Here is a 25764-nt window from a genome sequence, read left to right as displayed (position 1 = left end):
ATCACATTACATGATCCGACAACTGCCTGTACCTCCTTGCCTAAAGATAAATCTCCTGACATAGACAGGCTCACCACTGAATTTTACCAGTCCTTCTGGGAACAGCTTGGACCTATCCTCTACAGAGTATTTGTCGACGCGAATACCAATGGCTTCCCACTCAATATGACAACTTCAGTTATTAAACTCATTCCAAAGAAAGGAGACGCAATGAAATTAGGAAACTGGAGACCCATCTCTATCACAAACACCGACTGTAAAATTATATCAAAAGCCATTGCCAACAAACTTAAGCCCGCTCTGAGCGAAATAATAAATAGGCATCAGAGCTATTCCATCCCTGGAAGATCTATCCACGAAAACTTACACCTCATAAGGGATCTCATAAGCATAGCGAACAACAATAGTAAAACAATGGGTCTTGTAACACTAGACCAAGAAAAAGCTTTCGACCGCATTGAACACCTATACCTCTTCAGCTGCTTGAAAGCATTTGGCTTTAGCTCAGGCATCATTCATTCTATTAAGATGTTATATGCCAAGGCACAGTTTTGCATGAAAATAAACAACAGGCTCACCATAACTGTACCATACAGCAGAGGTATTAAACAAGGCTGTCCACTTTCCGGTCCTCTTTACACAATTGCCATTGAACCCTTTTTGTGTAGACTCAGCATGCTACTTAGGGCATCCCGACCTAAATTTCCCTACCAAACCATAACCCTGACAGCATATGCTGATGATGTTACAATCATATCCCACAAAGAAGAGGACTTCCATAACATACAAATGGCATACCAACAATATCAGGCAGCCTCAGTAGCCAAACTAAACACACACAAAACCACAGGACTGTGGTGTGGCAAATGGACAAATTGAACGGATTCCCCAATGTCTGGTACCTGGTCCGCAGAGGGGAAACAAATACCTGGGGATTTACCTAGGAAACATGCCCTCTTATGTGGATAAGAACTGGGAAACACTAAACAAACATTTCAAGCAAGTACTAGGAAAGTGGGTAGCAATACGAGCCTCTGCCTCCACAAGAGGGAGAACAATAATCGTTAACCAAATAGCCACCAGTGTCCTTTGCATACACTAAAGATTCTCATGCCACCAGTGCAATTCATCAAACAAATATAGTCAACATCTATCGATTCATATGGAACAAAACAAATTGCATTTCCTACTCCAAGCTATGTACTTCTCTCAAAGATGGAGGACAAAATTTGACCTCCATTGATAACAGGATAATAACGTTCTGCGCTCGATTTCTCCTTAATACCCTACAACAGGAAATATCACACAAATGCACCACTGAATATATTTTCACTTCTGCCACTAGAGTCTCTCTCTCTCCACAACCTTAAGAATGATAACAGCTCAAGTGCCAATAAATTTAACAAACTTCTACAAAGATGCCCTTCGATGATGGAAGAAGCTAAACCTCTAGCACACAGTGAAGATCCCTACCTGAAATCCTCATGGAACCCATCTTCCACAACACGATGGTTAGAAGTCTGATTACTCAGAAAGAGATTTTCTTTCCTCCATGGAGCTGGCGAAGCGTGAGGATCTTGGGTGACATTCTTTCTCCAAGCCTCACCTGGCACTTTCCAGAATCGCTCGAAAACCTGGAATATGGGAATCGGTCTGAGCAGATACATACTGTAAAGGCTGCTTTTCAAGCTGCTATGCCTGATAGCATAACAGAAGAGGGGCTTAGCCCTCCCAACTCAGAAGATCAGGCACCTATCTTTCTGATAAAAACCAATAACTCATGGAAGAAACTTACACCCAGCAACACCAACAAAATCTACAGCACTCTAACACAACAGTCAAATCAAAGCACTTTACTGGAAAATCCTGCATCATCTGATCAAACACTATTTCAATGGGACCTACCATATCGCACAAGAGCCATCAAACCTGACGCAGATATTCAACAGAGACTGTGGCACAATGTATTACCCACTCCTACTATATTACGAAAATATAACTCAAACGTCTCAGATAACTGCCTATTCTGCTACCAATTAGGAACAGTCCGGCATATCTACTTGGAATGCCCAGTCAACACTAAATTAATCGATTTGTCTCGGGAAACAGCAGCTCTCACCTGTGGTAGTCTTCATAAGACTACCACAGGTGAGAAGAGGAGTATTTTAATCTTGTCCAGTGAAATAACCATTCATTCTGCAATTACCTCTTCATCACCGCGAAAGCGGTAATATACAACTTCTACCTCAGACATACAAGACCAGACAGCAACTTCACAGAGAGAGGCAACTGACCAACTCATTGCAGCCTTCAAACAAAAGGTGAGAAGTCGGATCCTACACGAGCATCACCACCATAGGCAAAACAACACCTTAGATCTTTTCCACCAAGACTGGAATCCACGGAATCAACTCCTGACTGAGCAGGGCGACTGCATCATAGTCCGCTTTCCAGCATAGAAGTGACATCACCCCCCCCCCCCGCAAAGAAAAGGAGAGGAAGGATTGTTGTGCTTAACAGTGCAAAAATTAATCAGCTGGCACTCTCATGTAAATAGATAATATTGTGCTATAGTAACTCTTATGTTCTTTCACATTTATGATCTTATGCAGTATCATGTCAAAATAACTCTTAATGGCTTTAATCTTAAAAAAAAAAAAATATATATATATATATATATCTAATTCGCCTTATAGTGACTTCGATGTAACATTCTTCAACAAGAGTATGAGCATGTAACCTCTCTGCTTGACTGCAGAGAACCCCAAACCGGTTAATCCTGTATATAAGATTGTTATGTTCACAATAAAAAATAAAATAAAATAACTGTTTAAATTACCCTTTTCTAAACTCATTTAACCCATTAAGATTGAGTCTTCGAACATTTTTTAACTAAAATAAACATCCTTAAATTTACAAATAACACAAATAAATACAACATCAAATCTACACTTAACCTATGTAGGCAGTGTAGCCTTCAATTCACAACAAGAAAAAACACTTAAATGTGTACAACTTCCTTTCAAGTCACATAAATCAATAGTTATTATCCTATGTGGATAGAACTCCTGGAACCTTAATCTCTTGCCTCCAAAGAGCTTTTATTCTTTCTTGAGTTCACACACGAAAAAGACTAACACAGAACAAAAGCTCTCTGTATGACAGCAACGTAAGTGAAAACTCTTCTTGCACCTTAAAATCACCGAACACTGAAGAAAACATTTCTTGCCTTCATTCATTGCACTTCAGTAACTTCACTTTCTATATGAGAGTAACAGCAAACTCCACTAAATACATTACTATGAACTATATCATCACCTTAGAATGAATTGACTTCCTATGTGAAAGTCTCAACATTCTTCTTAAAACTTTATCAACAGTTTTGTTGCTTCAGAACAACCTTGCTTTCTGTATGAAAGCTTCTGAAGGAATAACTAAGAATATATCATCAGTTAAAAATCACATATTAAATTGAGAATCCTAAATAAAGCAAACTTTACAGGGTCCATTCTATATGAACTGGGAATCATTAAAGTTCCTTTTGGCTTTAACTGAAATAAATTCTATATGTATTAATGACTACAATAAAATTCACATTTATCTCCTCATAAAAAGTTATCCTCTCACAGTCTTCCATTTCAGACTTTTCTTCTAATTTCTGTTCATTCTTCATATATTGAAGACATAGAAACTTCAGAGCCTTCTCCTGTTGTGTTTCAGCTAAATACTTAACAATGTTTGATAACATTCTTTTCCCTGCACATGCTTAGAAGTGCAACTGACAGCCTTCTGCTTGAGTCCATCATCATGCACTTCCATCACTGCTTTCCAGCATTGAGCTTGAAATGATGAAGATCTTTCTTCATCATTTCAAGCTCAATGTGTAGAAAAGTTTATTTAATTATAATTTCAAAATGAAACAAGCAGAAATTATATTTATGCACCAAGGTAAATTCATTTAATCACTTCCGAAAATAAAGTGGTAGCTTTTGCTTCTCTCATAATTTACAAACAAATGTGTCTACATTTGGGGTGCTTAAGGGTCAAAGCTGTATAACTGAGAGGAGACCTCCACATAGCCTTTAAAGGAATGTGGAGAACCGACCAGGGCTTCTGACCTAATGTCCAATCCTCACCTTCTCGTGGTGCACCCTGTTGGGTATCTACTTGGATATTCAACGAACGAGGATGGGCTGGCAATTTGGGATTTAGCCAACCAAATTGTATTCTTATTGGTTAAACCAAAATAAAAAATAATGGTACAACATGACAAAATTTCATGCCGACTGGGGCGTCGCCCGGTTAAACAAGGCCCCCGGTGTTTTTGCCAGGGAACCAGGGCAAGCAGCGAAAAGTCAGCTACTGGAACAAATCTGAAAACAAACCCCAACTCAACATCACCAGAGTTAAAGATCGGTACTATCAATGTAAGAAGCCTGAATGGCAAAGAAATGGAGCTAGCTGAGGAATTAGATAAGTACCAGATCAACATAATAGGGGTGACTGAAACAAAAAAGACCAAAACTGGTGAGATCTTTCTGAGCAATAAATACAAAATGTTATATTCAGGCAATGACAATCAAGGAAAAGAAGGAGTAGCCATAGTATTCAACACAAAATACGAGGCTAATCTTCTTGAATGGCAGTCAGTCTCAAGTAGAGTAATGTGGGCAAATATGAGAATAGGGAACTGGACAATGAGACTTATTTGTGCCTATGGTCCCACAGAAGGTTCTACTAAGTTAGAAGTGGAGGAATTTTTTGACGCTTTAGAAAAAGCAGCTGATACAATGAAAAAGGAAAAGTTGGTCCTTGTTGGGGATCTAAATAGCAGAGTAGGAAATGATTGTGAGACATACAAAAATATTTTGGGAAAATTTGGAGAAAAGAGCAAAGCTAATAATAAAGGCAAATATCTGTTGGATTTCTGCTCAGGACATGGACTGGTTATTACTAACACCATGTTCCAACATAAAAATGTGCACAAATTCACATGGAGAGAAGAGGGAAGGAATAAGAAAAGTCTTATTGACTATGTTATTGTTGATAGTGATGTTTTCTCCCTGGTGCAGGACACCAGAATATAGAGAGGATTTGAAATTGGAAGTGATCACTATTTAGTCTTGAGCAGGATAAAATTGAATTTCATACTGAAAAGAATAACATGTAAGAAAGTTTTAAAGCGAATAAAAGTTGAGCAGCTCTCAGATGTGAACTGTAGACTAAAATACAGAAAGATTATTGAAAAGAAAATGAAAGAGTTTTAGAACAGGAATCAAACCTTGGAGATTCAGTGGCAAACTCTGAAGAAAACATTGATTAATTCTGCCAGAGAGGTATGTGGTGAGGTTGTGTGCAAGGATAAAAAAATCAGAACTTCCTGGTGGACACAGGAAGTTAAAGAGGCAGTGAAGGAAAAGAAGAAAGCATATCAAAAGTTCCTGGCAAATAAGTCAGCTTTTACTCTTACAGAATACAGAGACAAATGTAAGAAAGCTAAACAGTGTGTAAAACTAGCTAAACAAAAGTCATGGGAGGACTTTGGCAAGAATATAGAAAATAAATATCAAGAAGGTGGCAAAATATTCTGGAGGTTGTTGAAGAAGCTTAGGAATGGAGGAAAGAGTGCTGTAAAAGGAGTTAGAGATGATAAAGGTGACATGAAAACAGGAGAAAAAGATATCCTTGAAGTATGGAGTAATTACTTTGAAAAACTGCTAAATGAAACAAGCAGTGATGACAGCACAGTGAACAAAAACACTGACCAGGCATGCAGTCAGGAATACATATCCATACTTGAAGTAGAAAAAGCCATCGAAGGCTTGAAATGTGGAAAGGCAGCAGGAGTAGATGATATTCGACCAGAAATGCTGAAGTATGGTGGTATAAAAGTCTTACAGTGGCTGCACTGCATAGTTCAGAAAGCCTGGACAGAGGGACAAATTTCCGATGATTGGAGTAGAGCTCTCATAGTACCCATAAATAAAAAGGGAAATAAAACTGAATGTGAAAATTACAGAGGTATTTCCCTACTGAGTGTTCCTGGCAAGATCTATGCAAGTATACTTGAGAAACGGTTGAGAAGAATTGTGGAAGAACAAGCTGGATTCAGGCCAAATAGAGGCTGTCAGGATCAGATCTTCACTTTATGACAAATAGTGGAGAAATCATGGGAATATAACAAAGATCTGTATTTAAGTTTTGTCGATTTGGAAAAGGCATATGACAAGGTGCCAAGAGAGAAGCTATTCAATACGCTGCAGTTATATGGTGTCAATAGAGCATTATATCAAGCAATACTTAGTCTTTATTTGAGTTGTAAGTCAGCAGTTAGAATTGAAGGAAGTACAGGAAGATGGTTTAATGTTAAATATGGTGTGAGACAAGGATGTACATTATCCCCTCTGTTATTCATTATCTATATGGATCACATTATGAAGGAAAGTGTTATTAAACCTGATATCAAAATTGGAGATGTTAATGTCAGCTCTTTGCTTTATGCGGATGATGTTATACTTTTAAATAAATCCACTACAAGTCTGCAAGATTCTCTGACTAAATTGAATAGCTGTTGTAATAGATATGGTATGAAGGTCAGCAATAAAAAGACAAAGACAATGAAAATAGGCAGAATCATTGAAAATGTCAACTGTGTGAATGGAGAACCTGTGGAACAAGTAAAACATTTCAGCTGCTTAGGCACGATTTTTACTGAAGATAGTAAATTAAGTATAGAAATAGACAACAGAATCAGCAAAGCTGGTATGGTAGGAAGTCAATTGAATAAATTGATATGGAATAAGAGAGAAATTAGTCAGAACACTAAATTAGCTGTATACAAGACAGTGTTCAAACCAATTTTAACTTATGGATCTGAGAGCTGGGTCAGAAGTAAAACACTTGACCAAAGGCTAGAGACCGCAGATGTGAGAGTCCTGAGAAAGATTAGAGGCGTGAACAGATGGCATCAATGGCAATATCATATTAAAATTGAGGATATTAGGAAAGAACTTGACATTGTCAGCATCCAGGAATGCGTTAGCAGAGCTAATCTCAGGTGGTATGTTCACTTAAATAGAATGGGAGAGGAAAGATTAGCAAAACAAGTGTTCTCTGCCAGGTTGGCAGGAAAACGACCCACAGGAAGACCAAGATATAGGTGGATTGATACGGTACAAAGTGCCTTAGACGATAGAAATATAAGATCTGATAATGTTGGTGTCTTGACAGGTAACAGACTGATTTGGAGGAAAATTGTAGATAGGAAGTTAGTAATGATGTAAATTTTCCATGTAGTGCTGTCATATCCTGTACACCCCTTGAGGGTACATGGCAGGAATTTGATGATGATGATGTGTCTACATACAAATGGCACCAACATTACAATACTTTATATTTCATATAAAATTATAATTTGTCTCCAATATTCAGTGTAAAATACACTTATTTTATAATTAGAGAAGACTAGTAGCATGAGATAAAAATAACACACTTCAACACATCTTGCTCATGACATACAAAAAAAAAAAAAACATACATTTAAATAGCTAATTAGAGTACCTTATTACTAACTTCTGAACTTGAATTCATTTTTATATTTTTTGACTTGTGGGGATATCTGAATTTTAATACAGATAAACTCCAGAACCAACCAGTGATTCGGACCTAATGTCTAATCCTCATCTTCTCATAGTGCCCCATGGTAGTTGATATCTTCCTGGAAACTGAACAAATGAGGATTGGCTGGAAATTTGGATTTAGCTGACCAAGTTGTGTTATTGGCTTAAACCAGAACAGAATGATGCTACAATGTGATAGAATTTTATGCAAATTGGAGCATTGTCCTGTTACACAATGTCTCCCTGTTTTCATCAGGAATTAAGGCAAACGGTTAAAAGGCAGCTACTGGAACAAACTTAAACTCTACATCAGCAGAATTCAACATTGTCATAATCATAAATATAAAAAAAGCATCAGAAAAGAACTAGACCTGGCAGAAGTATTAGGTGACATATGTTTGTGAGAATTATGCTGTGAGAGAGGATGTGAAGGAGTTGTTGAATGAAGCAAAAAAATGAAGAGAGCGAAGGTAACGATTGTAAGTCTCTTGCCCAGCTATGAAAGAGGGGAAGTGAGGAGGAGGACTTTGATCACAAATAAACCAATGTGCAGGTTGTGCAGGAGGAATGATGTAGGATTTGTGGACCTATGTCAGAGTTTGATGGAAAGAAGGATTTGTATAATGCTGATGGACTGCACCTAAACAGTTTTGGTGTTAGGTGTCTATAGAGAGAGAGAGAGGGGTTTGTTCATGAGCATGCTGAAGCGAGATTCAGAAAAGCATAAGGAATTAGGGTGGATGTAAGTGAATGTGTGAAGGCACCCACGAGGCAGCTGAGTGTTAGAATGACCAAAAAGTGCAGAATCTAGTCTTTCAAGGAAAAATATTGAATATGGTAGTCAGTTAAGGAAGTAAAGGTAGTTGGGGAATAAAGAGATGCTGCAATTTCTATATACTAATACCAGAAATACAAATATCACAAACAAGGGGAAGGTTTTTTGGCATTGGGTAGTGCAAACTCACCAAAAATTATAGGCAATAATGAGATTTGGCTAACAGCAGATGATGTAGTTACAGGATAGAATATGAAGGGTTTAGTATTTTCAGGGAAGATAGGATGGGGGAGGGGTACTGCAGATGATAGCAGATAAATTGCAGCCAAAAGGAATACGAGATAGATGGGAGGGTGGCTGTTCATTTGAAGCAGTGTGGTGTAAGGTCAAGGCCAATAAGGCAAAATATATGGTTGGTTGTTGCTATAGGCCAGAGGTTCCAGAGTTGATCTGGAAGACAGGCATCAGCAAAGTAGTACAATGAGTGCAGGTCAAATGATTATTATGGGGGGGGGGGATTTCATCTATGGAGATACAGATTGGAAGGAAGAAAGATCACATGGCATGAAGGAAATGGAATTTATACGCTATTTCTACTGAGAGATAACTACTTGAGGCAATATGTGATGGAATGGACTCCTGGTATAAGAGTATTGGACCTGGTCATAAGATCAGAAGAGCTATCCATAACCAAGGTTTCCACATTGCCTCCGATTGAAAAAAGTGACCATGCGGTCTTGACTTAGAAGATTGTAAAACATGAGGAATATTCTCTCAAGAATTGGTATATGTGGAACTACAAGGCATGTGATTATGACAAGCTAAGGAGGAAGCTTGAAGCTGTGGAGAGGCATAAAACCCTGCAAGGTAAGGATGTTAGTAGTGCATGGGAGATAGTTAAGGGGCATCTAGACGAAACAATATTAAATTGTATACTTAAGGTAAGGAAGATTATTCAGGTAGGAGTTACATAGATGAATAATGTCATTAAGCATGCTATAGAGGGTATTAGAAAGGTGACCAGCAAATTCATGAACAGTACAAGGCTTAGGCAAGAAAGGTGATCAGCATGGTGACTAGCTGAGCAGGCCAAAGGAAATCCTAAAGATTTCTCTCATTACATGGCAAATAAGAGGAAGAATGACTATGGAAGAATAACCTTAATGAGTGCTGATGGTCATGAGATGACAGAAGCAAATAAAATATTGAGTTATGGAGTGACCACTTGGTGGATGGCTCCTTATCTTCTGACTATACAACTAATCCTGGAGTCCTACAAGGATTAGTTGTATAGTCACTCTTTCTTTCACCTACCCTCTTCCACTGACTGCCAATTCAGTATACAGTTTTGGCGATGACAGCCCAATGCACTCCTCCTTTTTGTTTGTCAATTTTGCAAAGCACAAATCACCATAACCTGCATAATTGGAATAATAATAATCATGTTGTTATTTCATTATTTTATGGGTACTTCCATGGAGTCCAAAGACTCGCTCATAGCGGGAGACCCAAACTATACACATAATCTCTCATACCTTTCTTGGAACCCATTAACAGACAAAGCACTAACAACTGATTATGGCAACCCATTCTCAATTCCCACTTAGTACTAAGCTCGTTGGAACATGTGCAGCTGCTGCTCAACATCCCTTCACAGTTCACCTTGAAACCCTTTAACAGACAAAGCACTAACAACTGATTATGGCAACCCATTCGGCAATTCCCACTTAGTACTAAGCTCGTTGGAACACGTGCAGCTGCTGCTCAACATCCCTTTACAGTACACCTTGAAACCCATAGAACAAGCTATTATATTTATGGCCATTTTGCCTGCTTCTGTTTAGGAGTCCCCCTGTTTAAATGTCATTGGCTTTTTTACTCACGGATTCTTAGGGCATTGTAGATGTATATTTATCAACAAATATATGTAGCATAAAGGAAGAGAAATTTACACATACCTTTTTCTGGGTGTTGTGGCTTTTCTTCTTTCTGCAGTAAATATAATAGTTTGTTAAGAGAAGTAACATGGGAGTTTTCCCAGAAATAATATCTATAGAACAAGTTTATTTTCCTTCTGCTTCATCCCTCGTATAGTTCCTCCTTTCCCAATCCACTGCTCATATATTCCCCTCTTTTTCACTTATCAACCAGATTTTGCAGTCAACACACCCTCAATCTATCCTTATGGGGAACATTCACACAGACCACTCACCTTCTTGGTTGCTTGCCTCTGAATCTTCTCCACCACTTTGTCATCCCCAAGAAATTCAGAAGACTAGACCTGAGCACAGTAATCCAGATATGGACTTCCTTATCTCCACCTGTTAATATGTTCTTCAATAGCCAAGTAAACTTATGATCAAACTTAGCAATATGGGCTTTAAACTTCAACTCTCTGTCTTACACTACCCCTAAATCTCTAGCTTCAGCTATTGAGTACTGTTTCCATCAATATTGTACACAGCATATAATAAATTTATCCCAAAATACATAACTTTCCAAACTGACAGCCATTATCTTTTGCCCATACTGTCAGCTTATTTCAATCATTCTGCAAGCTCTTCATATTGCCTTCCTTCACTATTACTCTACTTAATTTTGCATTATCAGCAAAGAACTGAATATTTCCTTTCAGGTTATTTCTGATATCATTTATGCATAATTTAAACAGTAGTGGTCTTAACATGGAACCTTGCAGCACACCACTAGTCACCTGCTTTTGCCTGGACTCTTTGCTCCTCTATATACCACTTTTTGATATCTGTCCAGTAGCCATCCCCCTATCCACATAACCAGTGTCATATCCATCCCCATCCATTTTATCCGTAACAGAGTTCCATGAGGTATTCAGTCAAATCCCTTTGCAAAATCATCATGTAGCTACTTCCTCTATCCAAATCAGCTGTCACTCTATTATAAAAAATTAGTAAATTACTAAGGCATGACCAACCTTTCACAAAGCATAGAGTATCATATTCTTATCCACCCATTCCTGAATTCTTTTTGTCACCAACTTTTCCAGTACTTTTACCACCCCCTCCTTGGATACTGATTGCTGTATAATTTGCTGCCGCAGTCTTAGAACTTCCCTTATATAAAGGAATTATTTTGCCCTCTTTCCACTCCCTTGGAACTGTTCCACAACTGAGACTTAAATTAGAAGACATAGTCAGAGGCATTTCCAGTTCCCTTGCACATTCTCATAAAATACAAGCTGATATCACATCTAATCCCAGAGCTGTATTTACATATAGACTTTCTGCAATATCCTAAGAAACAACAATTCATCCTCCTCTGTTCCGACATAAGTCTCTACCATTAATCTCACTTCGATGATATATCTTTGCAAAGTGGTCACTCCATAACTCAACTATTTTATCTGCTTCTGTCACCTTGTGTCCATCAGCACTCATTAAGGTTATTCTTCCATAGTCATTCTTTCTCTTACTTGCCATGTACGTAAGAGAAAGAGCAGGCCAAAGGAAATCTTTAGGATTTCCTTTGGCCTGCTCAGCTAGTTTTCATGCTGATCACCTTTCTTGCCTAAGCCTTGTACTGTTCATGAATTTGCTGGTCATTTTTCTAATATCCTCCATAGCATTTTCTTTTTCTGTAGCTCATGCTTAATGACATTATTCATCTATGTAGTTCCTACCTGAATAATCTTCCTTACCTTAAGTATACAATTTAATATTGTTTTCTAGATGCCCCTTGACTATCTCTCATGCATTACTTGAGGTGAGCATCCTTTCAAAAATCTGGATACCCAATTGCAGATCTCAAGGAGTAAATGGAATGATGGAAGTTTACTTAATAGAACTTTGTGCCAAACTCAGTCAGAAACCTCGGAGATATCAAGGGAAACCACTTGAGATTCACCAACCCTTTCTATGGTGTTTTTTCCAGAGATGGGTGATATAGGTTAACAGATTCCCTGTTAATCAGCACTGACAGAATTGACAAACTTTGTTTGTCAATTCTTTTTTTTTTTTTTTTTTTTTTTTTTTTTTTTTTTTTTTTGTGAGTGAGTTTGGCATAATTTTCTGCAACTAGTTTGCACTCAAAAATCCATCTTCCTATACTACTTACACCAAAGCCAAGAATAAGAAGATGGATTTTTGAGTGCAAACTAGTTGCAGTATGTCTGACTCTTATTTTGTTTTGTCCTGGCACACCTGTGGAAGAACCAGGGCTTAGATGAGGGATGAGAATTTAGGATGGGGTGGGGAAGAAATGTTTCCATGATGATAAAAATTATTTTGGTGATTTGTTCTGCACATAGGTTTGGCTGATGTACCTGGAAGATGATCTGACCAAGAAAATGAGGTGAAGAAGTTGCTAAGATTGTCCCACTTGGCTTTCTTGTAATGCTATACAACATGTGGATGTGAGCAGTTGTGTGCGTGTGTTGCTCCATGAGGAAAGAGATCTGATCTAGATTGTGGTCTGAGCTGCTTAGAGAACAAACATTCACAGCATATTTAGATTATAGATCGTATTTAGTGTTGATTTCTTTTCCTGTGGAGCAACACTTACGTAGCTGTTATCTTTGTATAGTGTCTGGAATTATTATTACTTTATTTTTTTCTGGGTGGCAAGTTATTTTCAGTATGTTCTGTTCAAAACATTTGCACTGAATACATCACTGAAACAATTCTAACAAATATGGAAGTAATCACTCATTTTTTTTTACTTTAGTAATCACTTCATTTTTTTTAACTTTAAATTGTAACTTTCTTGGTTTTTCTTAGTGGTGTATAAAGCCATCTCATAACTGGCTTTCATTGAAATTTTCATTTTCTTCCATTGTTAAAACTCAAAATAGTTGCAAGCAAATTATCAACACATTTAAAATTGATTTTGAAAGCATCAAAAAGAGGGAACTTCCACAACATTCAGATGTTAGTCAGGTTTTTTTATCTATTGTCCAAACTCTTAGTGATAATTTTTTCCCCCTAGCTATGCTCTGACCTCCTTTGCACTTTCATGCACAGGATCATTATTGAAATATCTGTTTCCTTTTTTTGTTACTACTAAAGCTCAGAGTAATTGAGCAAATTATTTGTGTCATTAATCCCCCTTCCCCAATAAATGAAATTACAGAATGTAGATGTGGCATCTTTTCTTTTAATATTGATGATTTGATATTTATACCGAATATCAAATCAAATATCAAATATCTCTTGTATTGGTAATTTTAGTAAACCAGAGGATCGAGATTCCCCTTTAATTATTCTCCAGTAAGATCAGAAGATTATTCAGTCTGGATGCTGACAACTTTGTCATGATATCATTTTCCTGATTGCTTTGATTTCGATCGTTGTTTATACTTCCTTCTTGTATTATTTATTGCTGTTTGAAATTAGTTCATATCCAACATACTCCTAAAGTTTGTGAGCTAACAAAGTTCACTGTGTTTGCTATTCTTGCTTCATTCTGTTTCTAAAGTAATGAAATTCATCAGTAGGAATAAATTCAAGATGCCAAGAACTTATATTCTTAGTTGACCCTTTATACAAGTATAAGCAAACGATTGTGTGGAAAGGCTTATGTGTTCGCAGTACATGTTAATTTATTTTCACGCTATTGATGACAACATAGAATGATAAGAAAATAATTAATATTTTCTTATCATTCTGTGTTATTATTTATTAACTTGTTTAAGTTAATAAATAATTAAGCAAATAAGTTAATAAATTTATTAACTTATTTGCTGATTTTTTTTGTTGGTATTATTTCCAGCATCTTCAGAGCACAAAAACAATTTGTCACAGTATACATGAAACAGCAACAATTTGGTATAACAGTGGGACTAGTTTAAAAAATTGTAATGAACAACACAAGGAACTGAAGTCCTAATTAGGTGTCATCTATGTTGAAAAATATAGAGAAAACAAGTATTAATTAGATCCTAAAATGACTGGTCCCCAGATTTTTGGTAAATTTATACAGCCATACTTGTTGAGGTTTGGAGTATGTTTTACAGCTTCTGTTGATTCCAAAAACAATCTCTCTGACTTATAATGATATGTAGCACATGGGAAAGTCCAGATGGAAGATTCAAAAATCAGTTAGACTATATTGTAGTTAGTAAATGTTGCTTCAATGGAATACAGAACTCAAAGGTGATGCCAAGTGACGACTGTGGATCTGATCATAGACTGATCTTAATGAAGATGAATATTCACCTGAAATCAATAAAAATTAAAAGTCAACCCCTAAAATGGGATCTGCAAATGGTACAAAATCCGATATTAAAATCAAAATTTAATGAAAATATGTCAGAACTGCTGTCTGCACAGTTGCAAAACGAAAATGAACGCTCTCATTGGAATAGACTACAAGTAGCTATCATAACATCTACTAAAAACAACATCTATAAACAAGAAGAAAGAAAGAATAAAACCATGGATAACTCAAGAGGTAATCAACCTTATTGATGAAAGAAGAAGATGACAAAGAGGAGCATATGAAGAAGAAAGGTTAAGATATAAAACTTTGGATAAAAGAATCAAACAGTTATGTAAAAGATTGAAAGAAAACTGGATAAATAGGCAGTGCACTGAGACAGAAGAACTACAAAATAGGAACAAAACCAGAGAAGTATTTCTGAAAGTGAAAGAACTTAATGGAAAAGCAAAACGTACGCAGTCTAATAACATCAAGGACAAAGATGGAAAACATACTCATTGATAAGAAAAAGATAAATGGAAGATGGGTGGAGTACTTATCAGATCTCTATGATGATGATAATGGTAACATGTTAGATGATTCGTGACACCTTAAGTTAAACGTAACAACAGATACCACTCTACCCACAAGAAAGGAGGTAGAACACGTAATTAAAAATCTTCCTAATAATAAATCCTCTGGGTGTGATAATATCCCGGCTGAGCTTCTGAAAGCTTTGACTGGCAATAATAACTATTTAGTGGAATCCATTCATGACATCTATAAAACAATACAATTACCTGAAGTTTTTACATCTATCTGCATACCAATTCCAAAGCAAACTAATGCACAAAATTGCGAGGATTACAGAACTGTGAGCCTAATATCCCATGCATCTAAAATTATTTTAACCATTATTATCATCATCATCATCAAATTCCTGCCATGTATCCTCAAGGGGTATACAGGATATGACAGTACTACATGAAAAAAAATTTACATCATTACTAACTTCCTATCTACAATTTTCCTCCAAATCAGTCAAACCATCATTATTAACAAACAAATTGAAAGAATCTTAAATGGTGAATTGATTGAACAACAGAAAGGCTTCAGAAGAGGAATGGGAACCATTAATGCTATCCTGGAACTAAAAATACTAATAGAAAGATCACTTGAAAGAAATAGGAACATTTAGATATGCTTCATAGACTTTCAGAAGGCTTTTGACTGGGTAAAACATAATAAAATGTTTAATATATTAGATAAATTAGATATAAAAGATCATGTACTTAAGATTATAAAAATGATTTACACCAAACAGAAAATGCAGCTTTTTAATGCTGAGACTTCTGTAGTGAAAATAAAAAGAGGAGTTAGACAAGGTTGTATCCTTTCACCAAATCTATTTAATATCTATAGTGAGACAGTGATGAAAAAGATTGAAAAACAGAAAATAGGAATTAGTATCAATGGTATAAAATACAACAATCTTAGATATGCTGATGATACCATTCTAATAGCAGAAAACAGAAACAAATTAATCATATTACTGCAGCTACTAATTGAAGGTAAAGAATTTGGATTAGATATAAATGCAAAAAAGACCAAATTTATGAAAATCTCAAAAAAAAAGCACATCTGAGCCAGAAATATTCATAAACAATATGAAAATTGAACATACAACAGAATACAAATATTTAGGCACCTACTTTACTGCAGATGGAAAGCAAGATAAAGAAATAAAAATAAGAACAACCATAGCTAAAGATGCATTCTGGAAAAATAAAGATTTGCTCAGAAGTTCTGTGGGTATCGAGACAAAGAAAAGAATGATAAGAACATTAGTGTGGCCAATTTTCACATATGGAAGTGAGATCTGGTTATTCAAGAAGAGAGTAAGGCAACAGATAATGGCCTTTGAAATGTGGTGCTGTAGGAGAGCTCTGACAATCTCATGGACAGAACATGTGACAAATACAGATGTCCTACAGAGAATGAGAACACAGAGATCTTTATTACAGGAAATGATCCAGAAAAAGATGAGATTGGCAGGACATATACTGAGAGATTCAGCAGGACAGAGAATACTCACAGTTTTAGAAGGAAAAATTATGGGAAAAAAAGGATCAAGAGGCAAAAAACAAAGGACATGGCTTAATGATATAAGATCATGGACAGGTTCACATGGCTATGCAGAAACAAAAAGGAAAGCCACCAACAGAGAGAACTGGAAGGACATGGTGCTGCACCCTCTCACTGAGGAACCTACATGAAGAAGAAGCTGATATTTATTGAGCACTCTAGATGTCTTTACAGATGGGACTTGAATGTATGGGATGGTAACAGTTTTGCTGTGGTCTTGTGTAGTAGGCAATGGAGGGAATTTCTAGGGAGAATTTAGGATTTTTTCTGTCTTATGGAGGGATTATAGCCATTGAATAAGAAAGTGTGATGTAATGAGTGAGTTCAGCAGATAGAGCATTATCATTGGAACCAGTAGTTCTAGCTCTGTGAGTTAGTGTTTTTAGTATATCATACTGTTGAGCTGGATGATGTGACTGTTTGTGCATATATTTCCCTATATATGTGGGTTTTCTAAACGGTTGAAGTTCTGGCTCCCACTGATGAGACCTCAATAAAGGTTGAGACTGGTTTGGGTGATGGACTTCCCATAATGCATACACATCTATAAGGACGTGTTTGCTTTGCATTATGGGATACTATGGCAGTTAATGTGAAGTCATTAGCCTCTATATACAAGTAGCCCAGCCGTGAAGATACTTCCCACGTAAACATTGTAAACATTTGGATAAAGGATCAAACCAAGAATATGATTTCTTGGCATTTTTAATTTATAGTATAACCAAGTGGGAAAAACTTTCAATGTCATAAGTAGCAAGCTTCTATGCTATCTAGAATCCTCTCAACTAATATATAACTCCAGTTTGAATTTCATCTCTGTCAATCAATAGAGGTGCATCTTACATAAGCTGTAAACTATGGGTCAGATGTTATGGAAAATTTCAGAGAAATTCAGTTGGTTGCTCTTTAAGGCAGTTGATTGGATTTGAAAGACAGGTGATCTCAAAACATATGTCTTCTGACCTCTGTGATTGGATTGCCAGCATTCTCTTCTCTCTCTCAGACATTGTTCAGACATTGCATGTGATGGCAAATGGATCTTCCAATATCACTAATTCTGACATTCCATAGTGCCTTTTCCATTGCATGCTCTCTCTCTCTCTTTATTCTGTATTATTAGTGGCCTTCTTTATTTGATTCAGATTTTCTGATGACAGTGTGCTGCATTCCAATTAACACATTTTGTACTACAAATGAACAGAGCTTCTAGAACACTTCCACAACCCTACAATCTTCAATATGATTCTGATGACTGTTTTTTTTGTAGTTTTATGTGCAGGGCTGAACAAATTATGCAAAAATACTACATTTGTGTCCAAAAGCTAAGGACGAACTACATTTTTACTATAGGAAAAAAGTTTCATATACAGGTAATTTATAACAAAAATGTGTTATAAATTTCATACAAATTAAATACATTTTTGGTAAAATTTACAAATTTCCTAAGGACATAGTTAAAGAATTAATGTATAGTGCTTGAAGAAAACTGTGCAGAGAGAGAGAGACATTTCAACATGGACTATGTCCACTCTCAACATTGCACCATGCTTAGCACCAAGTGATTCAGGAGTTCTTGAGGCCCACTGGCCTACTCCTCCTTCAGAAAATGTATAAAGCCATGACTGGAAAATTCGGCACAAACATTTTCATATATCTGGAGTATTGATATATTAAACGGTTTAACCTTGAAATCTTGCTACTATGATTCATTCATTGACTGGTTTGTAGCCTGAGAGTGCCTTTGTAGCTTTTTTGTTAAGAAGGAAACCAACTCCTGCTTCATGCTTGGTGTCATGCCATGACCATATGACTTCGCATCTATTTATCTTTCCTGCTGATGTCCATTGCAACCCCACCAGTCCTGGTATATCACACCGATACTCTTCATTTCCTCGTGAAGTAATTCTAGTTTTCCTGCCATCCAAAGTGTTTGTACATTCCATGTTCCTACTGATAATAGTTTTGTTTCAGTTTCAGTTAGTTTCAGTTTCTGCTTCCTTTCGGTATCTAATCCCCGATCGCTCGAATGGTATTGCGGACCTTGTTGATCTGGGTGACATCCGAGCCGGCATGTTGTAGCTGTTGATCGTATAGCCATCAATAACAATTGTGTTTTTTCTCTATGGTCAGAGCATAAACATTCATCTGATTGACCCTCCTCTTTTATCCAGGCTTGGGACTGGCATGAGACCCCTAAGGATTCCATGGTGACTTTTTGCTTTGCTTCCTGTCAAATCAAAATTAACTTACAGCAGATTATTCAGTACCTTAAAGGGCTTACGTTCATTAGATCCTGAAACATTAATGGTTGACTTCGAGAAAGCAACTATCAATGCTCTTTCTAAAATATTTACATCAACAATTATAACAGTTTGTTTATTTCATATGGCACAAAATCTTTATTGCAAAATTGTTGCCATTGGTTTGAAGTTACGCTATCAAGCAGATGCTGAATTCAATATGAAAATTAAATGCTTATAGCATTAGCATTTTTTCCAGTGAGCGATGTTACTGATGGATTTGTTGAATTGATGATCCACAGCAATAAAGTTAATTATTTACACAGCATATCTTTTAATTTTCACAATTTTTAAATGATTTCATTATGTTATGTATCACTGACATTCACCTTAATAAAGATTTGCCTTTTTAATGAATTTATAATATCCTTCATCATCTATTGATTATTTACAAAAATTAATGCAAGATGTCTTACGTCAAAAATGTTTTACAGCGAAAATGTTTACGCTGAATTTTCTGGTTGTGGCTTTATCCATTTTCTGAAGGAAGAGTGGGCCAGTGGGCCTCAAGAACTCCTGAATCACTTGGTGCTAAACATGGTGCAATGTTGAGAGAGCTGCTTAGCAGTTCGTGGTGGACATATTTCATGTTGAAATGTCTCTCTCTCTGCATAGATTTCTTCAAGCACTGTACATTAATTCTTTAACTATGTCCTTAGGAAATATGTGAAAATGTTTTTCGGCAAAAATGTTTGTGCCGAATTTTCCTAGAACTGGATAAAGCCTTGTTTGTTTTCTGGAGTGGAATTTTGAGCAACAGTAAATCTCCCTATTGCATCCCAAATGTGTTCTATGAGGTTGAGATCTGGGGAGCATGCTGGCCACATGATTTGCATAATATTCTCCAGAAGTATCTCCACTGCTCTGTATGATGTGGTGTGCATTGTCATTCATAAAAATGAATTCTTCACCTACAGCACCATAGAACAATTGAACATGACATTGAAGAACTTCATTGCAGTATTGTTCCCCATCATAGTCCCTTTTTCCAGCACTTATAACTCGGTTAATCCATTAAGTATAATGCCTCCCCCAAACCATGACCACAGCACATCACTGCATCTATCCCTTTCAAGAACATTCTCATGATAGTAATCAATTATCAACTAGATTTAGAGGAAAGACTAAAATGACCCTTATTTGTAAAGAGTACATTAGCCCATTGGTATCTTGTCCAACTTTTATGGATACAACACCACTGAATACATGCTCTATGATGTGCTATGAATAAAGGGATGTGCTATGATGTGCTATGAATAGGCCTTTGGGCATATGGGCCTACTTGTCACAGACATCTTGCCACAGTTCGTGGCAAGATGTCTGTCACTAATTCTATGGGAATTCTTCAAGCTTTCCAATAATTATTCCTCACATGAAATTCCAATAATTGTGCCCCACTAGATGATGTCTGAAACATTACAAGACATCCAAGTTTTCAACTTTATTCTTTCACAAAAAGAGCTTCCTTCAAACACAATTTGCATAGTTTAGCTTTTTGCCTTTTATCCTGCTGAGTGCTACCATGTGACCACTTTGCATATAATTCAAAAATTTGAATGCGTACCCGCTTTCTACTCAGAATCATCAGTTATATATATCTTGCCACAAGCTGATTCATCTGAATTTGCAGTTGTAATCTTCAGAAATAGTGTTTGGTTTTCTGAGGTTTCCTTAGGTTTTGGACCAGTTTACTTAATCACAAAAAAAAAAGTACTTTCAAAGCCTTTTCTTCAATTTCTTTAATGTTATTTTCCAATAAGTCAATAGGAGTTCAATGAAGTGATTAGTGGAGCTGTACCAGTGTTTGGACAACATTCCATTTGTGTGAAAACCATTCCAAGAAGTAGTTAATTAGTATGAGTAGGAAAACATTAGAAACAATATTGATTTTTTTAGAGAGTATAATTTGTTACATGAATTTTTGTTACTAGAATGGCCATTTATATTCTGCATATAAATGGCCATTCTAGTAATGCTTTAAGAAATTCTAGTTATGCTTTAAGAAAACTTCAGTGTTTACTTAAAGCAAAAAAATATATATATATTCAGGCAGTTATTTTTTATTAAAGAAAAAATATTCTGTTTTGTCCAGCTGCAGCTACTCACCTCGGATGAGTATATTTGCTGATCTCTGTTTGTATATTATAACAAAATTACTCTAAAATTTTTGTTCTAAATTGAGAGATAAATGAGCGAAGAGTTGTCATTAATTTGATATTTAGTTGATATTTGAATTTAAGAATTAGAGTTTACTCCCTGACTAAATAACTTATGAAACAGTATTTTATATTATTCTGAGTCTTAATATAGTTGCCTTCTAGAAGTTTAAATTATATTTGGATGAAATGAAAAAATAGTGGTTTTATTTATCTAGGACCCACATCGACTCTACTATGAACCATGGGAATTGAAGGCATTTGAAAATATTGAATGTGAATGGCCTCTTTTCTTTTGCTATTTTATTATAGATGCATGTTTTCGTGGAGACAGAGAAGCAGTAAGTTACCCATTTTTATCTTTGCTTTGCAGGCACACACACATAATCAGTGCATATAAATTTAAATGCATATAAATCAGTGGCATTGCATGCCCATTTTGGTTGGGTCATGGCTTATGCGCAACCCCTGCTACAAAATTCATGTCAGTTTGTATGATTGCATTTTTATCAATGTATGAAAGTTTTAAGAATGTGTAGCACATCAGTGCTCATATTAATTAATCTAATACAGTTAATTGTAGGATAACTTTGAATTAATTGATAAATTAAATTTATCAATTAATTGTAGTCAAATCTGCATAGAGCAGAGGACAATGTGTTTGATTTAAGATACTGTATATTAGAAAACAATAATGAAGGAGAATGCTATATTTGGTTGGTATATTTGAATTACTCAAAGGTGTAAAATTTGGAACTGGAGGACAAGGCTTACCTCCTTCAACGACAATACTGTTTCCCATTATCAATATGGACAAAAAAGTTATAAATTTATCGAAAATTATATATTAAAAACTTGTCGATATTATATATAAAAACTTGCTTCCCGTGTCAGTTCACACTTCACGTGCACAGAACAGATGAAATTCAGAAAACAAAACAGCAACGCATGACAAATGACAACGTTCAGTTGGATTGGCTGACACAATAACCAATCACAGCCTCCAGGTGCTATTGTCTAGAGCTCACCCTGCCTCGCCTTCTGAATGGTTTAAAACTACTAGAATGCTAAGAATTTGACCCACTACGCCATCTGTACATCTTTTCCAAGGGCTCAAAGGTGTAATTTGAATGCACACCCAAGCTATTAATGTGAATGTGATGCAATTGTTATGTGTCGAAAAGTGTTCTCTTCATGAAGCATTAGTATACTGTGTTTACTTTTAGGAATCACGTGACACCTGGAAACAATTAGGGGAGTCTTTAACAGGAATAAATGCCAAAATATAATATTGGTGATATTGCTATTCAGTAGATGAGCACACCTGGAATTTTCACCCCTGATATAAATATAATTGATGCACAGGCTATGTAGAAGAAGTGAGTGGGAGGTTTTGGATGCATGGAGTGAGTTTGATGTCAGAAAATACTTATATAAGAATTGGAGGGAGTCGTAATTCAGCAAGTCAGGGAGACTAGATCATCTTGGGAGGATTTAGAGCATGTGTGTTGAAGTTGAGTTAGGATGTGCAGACATAACATTGATATGAATGTCAATGACAATGGTTCCGTATATGATAAAGGATGAACTATGCTTTGGATTTTGGCTTTCCGAGTGTGTCTCAGAATGGAAAAGAACAACATGCATTCAGTTGAGCATTCCTTTACGTGCTAATATCCTGTAGGTTCCTATTGCTGAATTCTTATCCATGTTATGTAACAGTACTAGAACTTCCTTCACATGTACCACTATTTCTTCATCCAATGTGTAGTGGCAACAACCAGACAGGAGATGTAAGTATATGAGAAAAGCAGGGACATAGCTTTTTATGTCTATACACAAATGTCAGGATCATTTAAAACGAAGTGGTTGAGTTTGTTGCTTTGGTGAATATGTTCTAAATTAAAATTGTTGACTAAATTTAAAAGCTAAGAAATGGCACTTGAATGGGATGGGAAAAATTGTTGGCATTAGTGAAACCTGGTTCTCAGAGTTGGATGTAGTTACTGGAATCAAATATATCTGTGTTTGCATCTATATCGTTAAAATCCAATCAATATGTGTGACGAACACATAAACCTTTCAACACGGTCAAATATAAAGGGTATAGTATGATTAGGGATGACAGGAGACATAGGAAAGGAGGGGGGTTCAAAGAACTCCTTAGAGTTCAAAGAACAAATAATTTAGGAGTGAAATAAATGTGTCACAGCATTAAGCAAGAGATTCTAGAAGATGATGATGCAAAAGGAATATCAAGAGAATACAAGCGAAAGGAGTTATGAAATATATAAAGCGTAGCCCAGAAAAATTAAGAGTATTGTACAGAAAGTTAAGTTGGAGTATGAAAAGAAATTGGCTGTGCAGGCTAAAGGCAATCCTAAAGAATTTTATCATTATACTGCATGTAAAAGAAATAATGAATATGGAATAATAACTTTACTGAATGCAGATGGTACTCTTGTGTCAGAAGCAGATGAAATTGTTCAAATAATGCATATTCATTTGCTAAGATCTATAAACCTGGTGTATATGAAACATAGTGCACAGTACTACTACACTGTACGAAGAGATAGAGGTGCATAAACAGTAGGTTCTAGAGCTATTTCACCACTTTAATAAGAATTCATCAACAGAGCCAGATGAGATAACATCACTGATATATAACAGAGATGGCCACAACATGGCTTGCGAGTCACATGCAGCTCATGTCCATGCATCATGCAGCTCTTCACTCTCTATCAGGAACAAATAAACAAAAAGAGAAGAGGGAGAGAAAAACAGGTTAATAAAAATTACTGCAATGCAAAAGTTAATTTGAAACACATTAAATGAAGTTTACTTTGAACATGCTTTCTAAATAACTTAAGGAAATTACAACGTACCATAGAATATACATTAAATTAAACTTTAATATATTTCCCCCTCACAACAAGGATTACTCTAAATCCATCACCATTCCCTACATCCGAGGCACCTCGGAAAAAATTACAAAAATCCTAAAAACCACTCCCCCTAGACCTACCTGGTGTATACCAGATCCTTTGCAGCTGTAAGTTGTCCTACTTTGACCAAACAGGTAGGACAGCGAATATCAGAATTTCAGAACACAAGGACTACGGTTTCACCAGTACAGCCATTCTAGTCTTGCAAACCATGCTCTGGATACACACCACAGAATACAGTGGAAGAAAGCCACAACATCGTAGCAAGTTTAAATTTGAAAGACTATTCATGGAATCAGCCTCAGCCCTAAGAAACATGCCAAATCTCAACAAATTTGGTTGCATGAGACTGCCCCAAATTTGGGAGACTTACATCAGGAGTCCTTCAGCCCAATGGATTACTCAGGAATACCTACATAGCCTGCTAGGGGGCTCCATCAGGACTTTTAGGAAAACCATAGTTTCCTCGCTTGTTTCTCATTTACTGTGTTTAGTGCCTGCAGGCACATGTCTTTATTGTAAGTTCCTTTGAAGATGGCAACGTGACGTTGCCAAAATATATGAAATATATTAAAGTTTAATTTAATGTATATTCTATTGTACATTGTAATTTCCTTAAGTTATTTAGTAAGCATGTACAACCAACGTCTAAGCATTTCTACGAGAATTACTTTGAACAATTAGAATAATTTTAAAGTCAAAACACAATAATTTTAGTTACTTATTTATCAGTACTTATTTAGTGACTTATTTATTAGTAGAAGCCTTCCTTGTATTTATTTTCTTAGTAAACTCCTTAAAATTAGGTGTGTAATTAGTTAAAGCAGTTCTTACAAGCTCGTTCAAATGTTTATCATTTAAAGCAGATCTATATTTAAATTTAATAAATTTAAAAGTTGAATATAGCGCTTCACGGGAGTACATGGTTCCAAAAATGGAGATCAGTTTTCTGCCACATGACCCTACACTAAAAAGCTTGTGTGTGTGTGTGTTTGTTTGTTTGCGTGTACGCACACATCATCGTTGCTTTTTCTGAGACAGTACACAATGGTACATGTACCAGCATCTTTATTAATAGTGACATATGGATGCAGAATCATTTTAATTTTCAACTTTTCCTGCTAGCACAAATGCATATTGGCACCTGTTGTTTTATAATGCAAGCATTGATGTGTGTGTGTGTGTGTGTGTGTGTTTGTGTCATCATCATCAAATTCCTGCCATGTATGCTCAAGGAGTGTACAGGATATGATAGTACTACATGAAAAATTTACATCATTACTAACTTCCTATCTACAATATTCCTCCAAATCAGTCTGTTACTTGCCTAGATTCCAACATTATCAGATCTTATATTTCTGTTGTCTAAGGAACTTTGTACCGTATCAATCCACCTATACTTTGGTCTTCCTCTTGGTTGTTTTCCTGCCAACCTGGCAGAGAACACTTGTTTTGCTAATCTTTCCTCGCCCATTCTATTTAAGTGACCATACCACCTGAGATTAGCTCTGCTAATGCATTCCTGGATGCTTACAATGTCAAGTTCTTTCTTAATATCCTCGTCTTTAATATGATATTGCCATTGATGCCATCTGTTCACACCTCCAATCTTTCTCAGGCCTCTCATATCTGCAGTTTCTAGTCTTTGATCAA

The 25764-nt window shown here is 36.2% G+C and overlaps 1 protein-coding gene across 4 annotated transcripts in view; it reads left to right on the top strand.

Moving 5' to 3' along the window:
* LOC150106691 (putative phosphorylase b kinase regulatory subunit alpha) overlaps positions 1 to 25764 on the top strand; it is a 745167-nt gene that overhangs the window by 220317 nt on the left and 499086 nt on the right. For all 4 annotated transcript variants that reach the window (XM_090393281.1, XM_090393285.1, XM_090393284.1 and 1 more), the window contains exon 11: positions 21385 to 21507. In XM_090393281.1, the coding sequence (XP_090249407.1) occupies positions 21385 to 21507 (123 nt within the window). The remainder of the gene's footprint in view (positions 1 to 21384; positions 21508 to 25764) is intronic.

Source organism: Typopeltis vanoorti, chromosome 5 (assembly GCF_054136105.1).
Source record: "Typopeltis vanoorti isolate ZY-2024b chromosome 5, IOZ_Tvanoo_1.0, whole genome shotgun sequence".
Taxonomy (NCBI): Eukaryota; Metazoa; Arthropoda; class Arachnida; order Uropygi; family Thelyphonidae; genus Typopeltis; species Typopeltis vanoorti.
The sequence above is the reverse complement of the archived record's forward strand: the minus strand, read 5'-3'. Positions and strand labels throughout refer to the sequence as shown.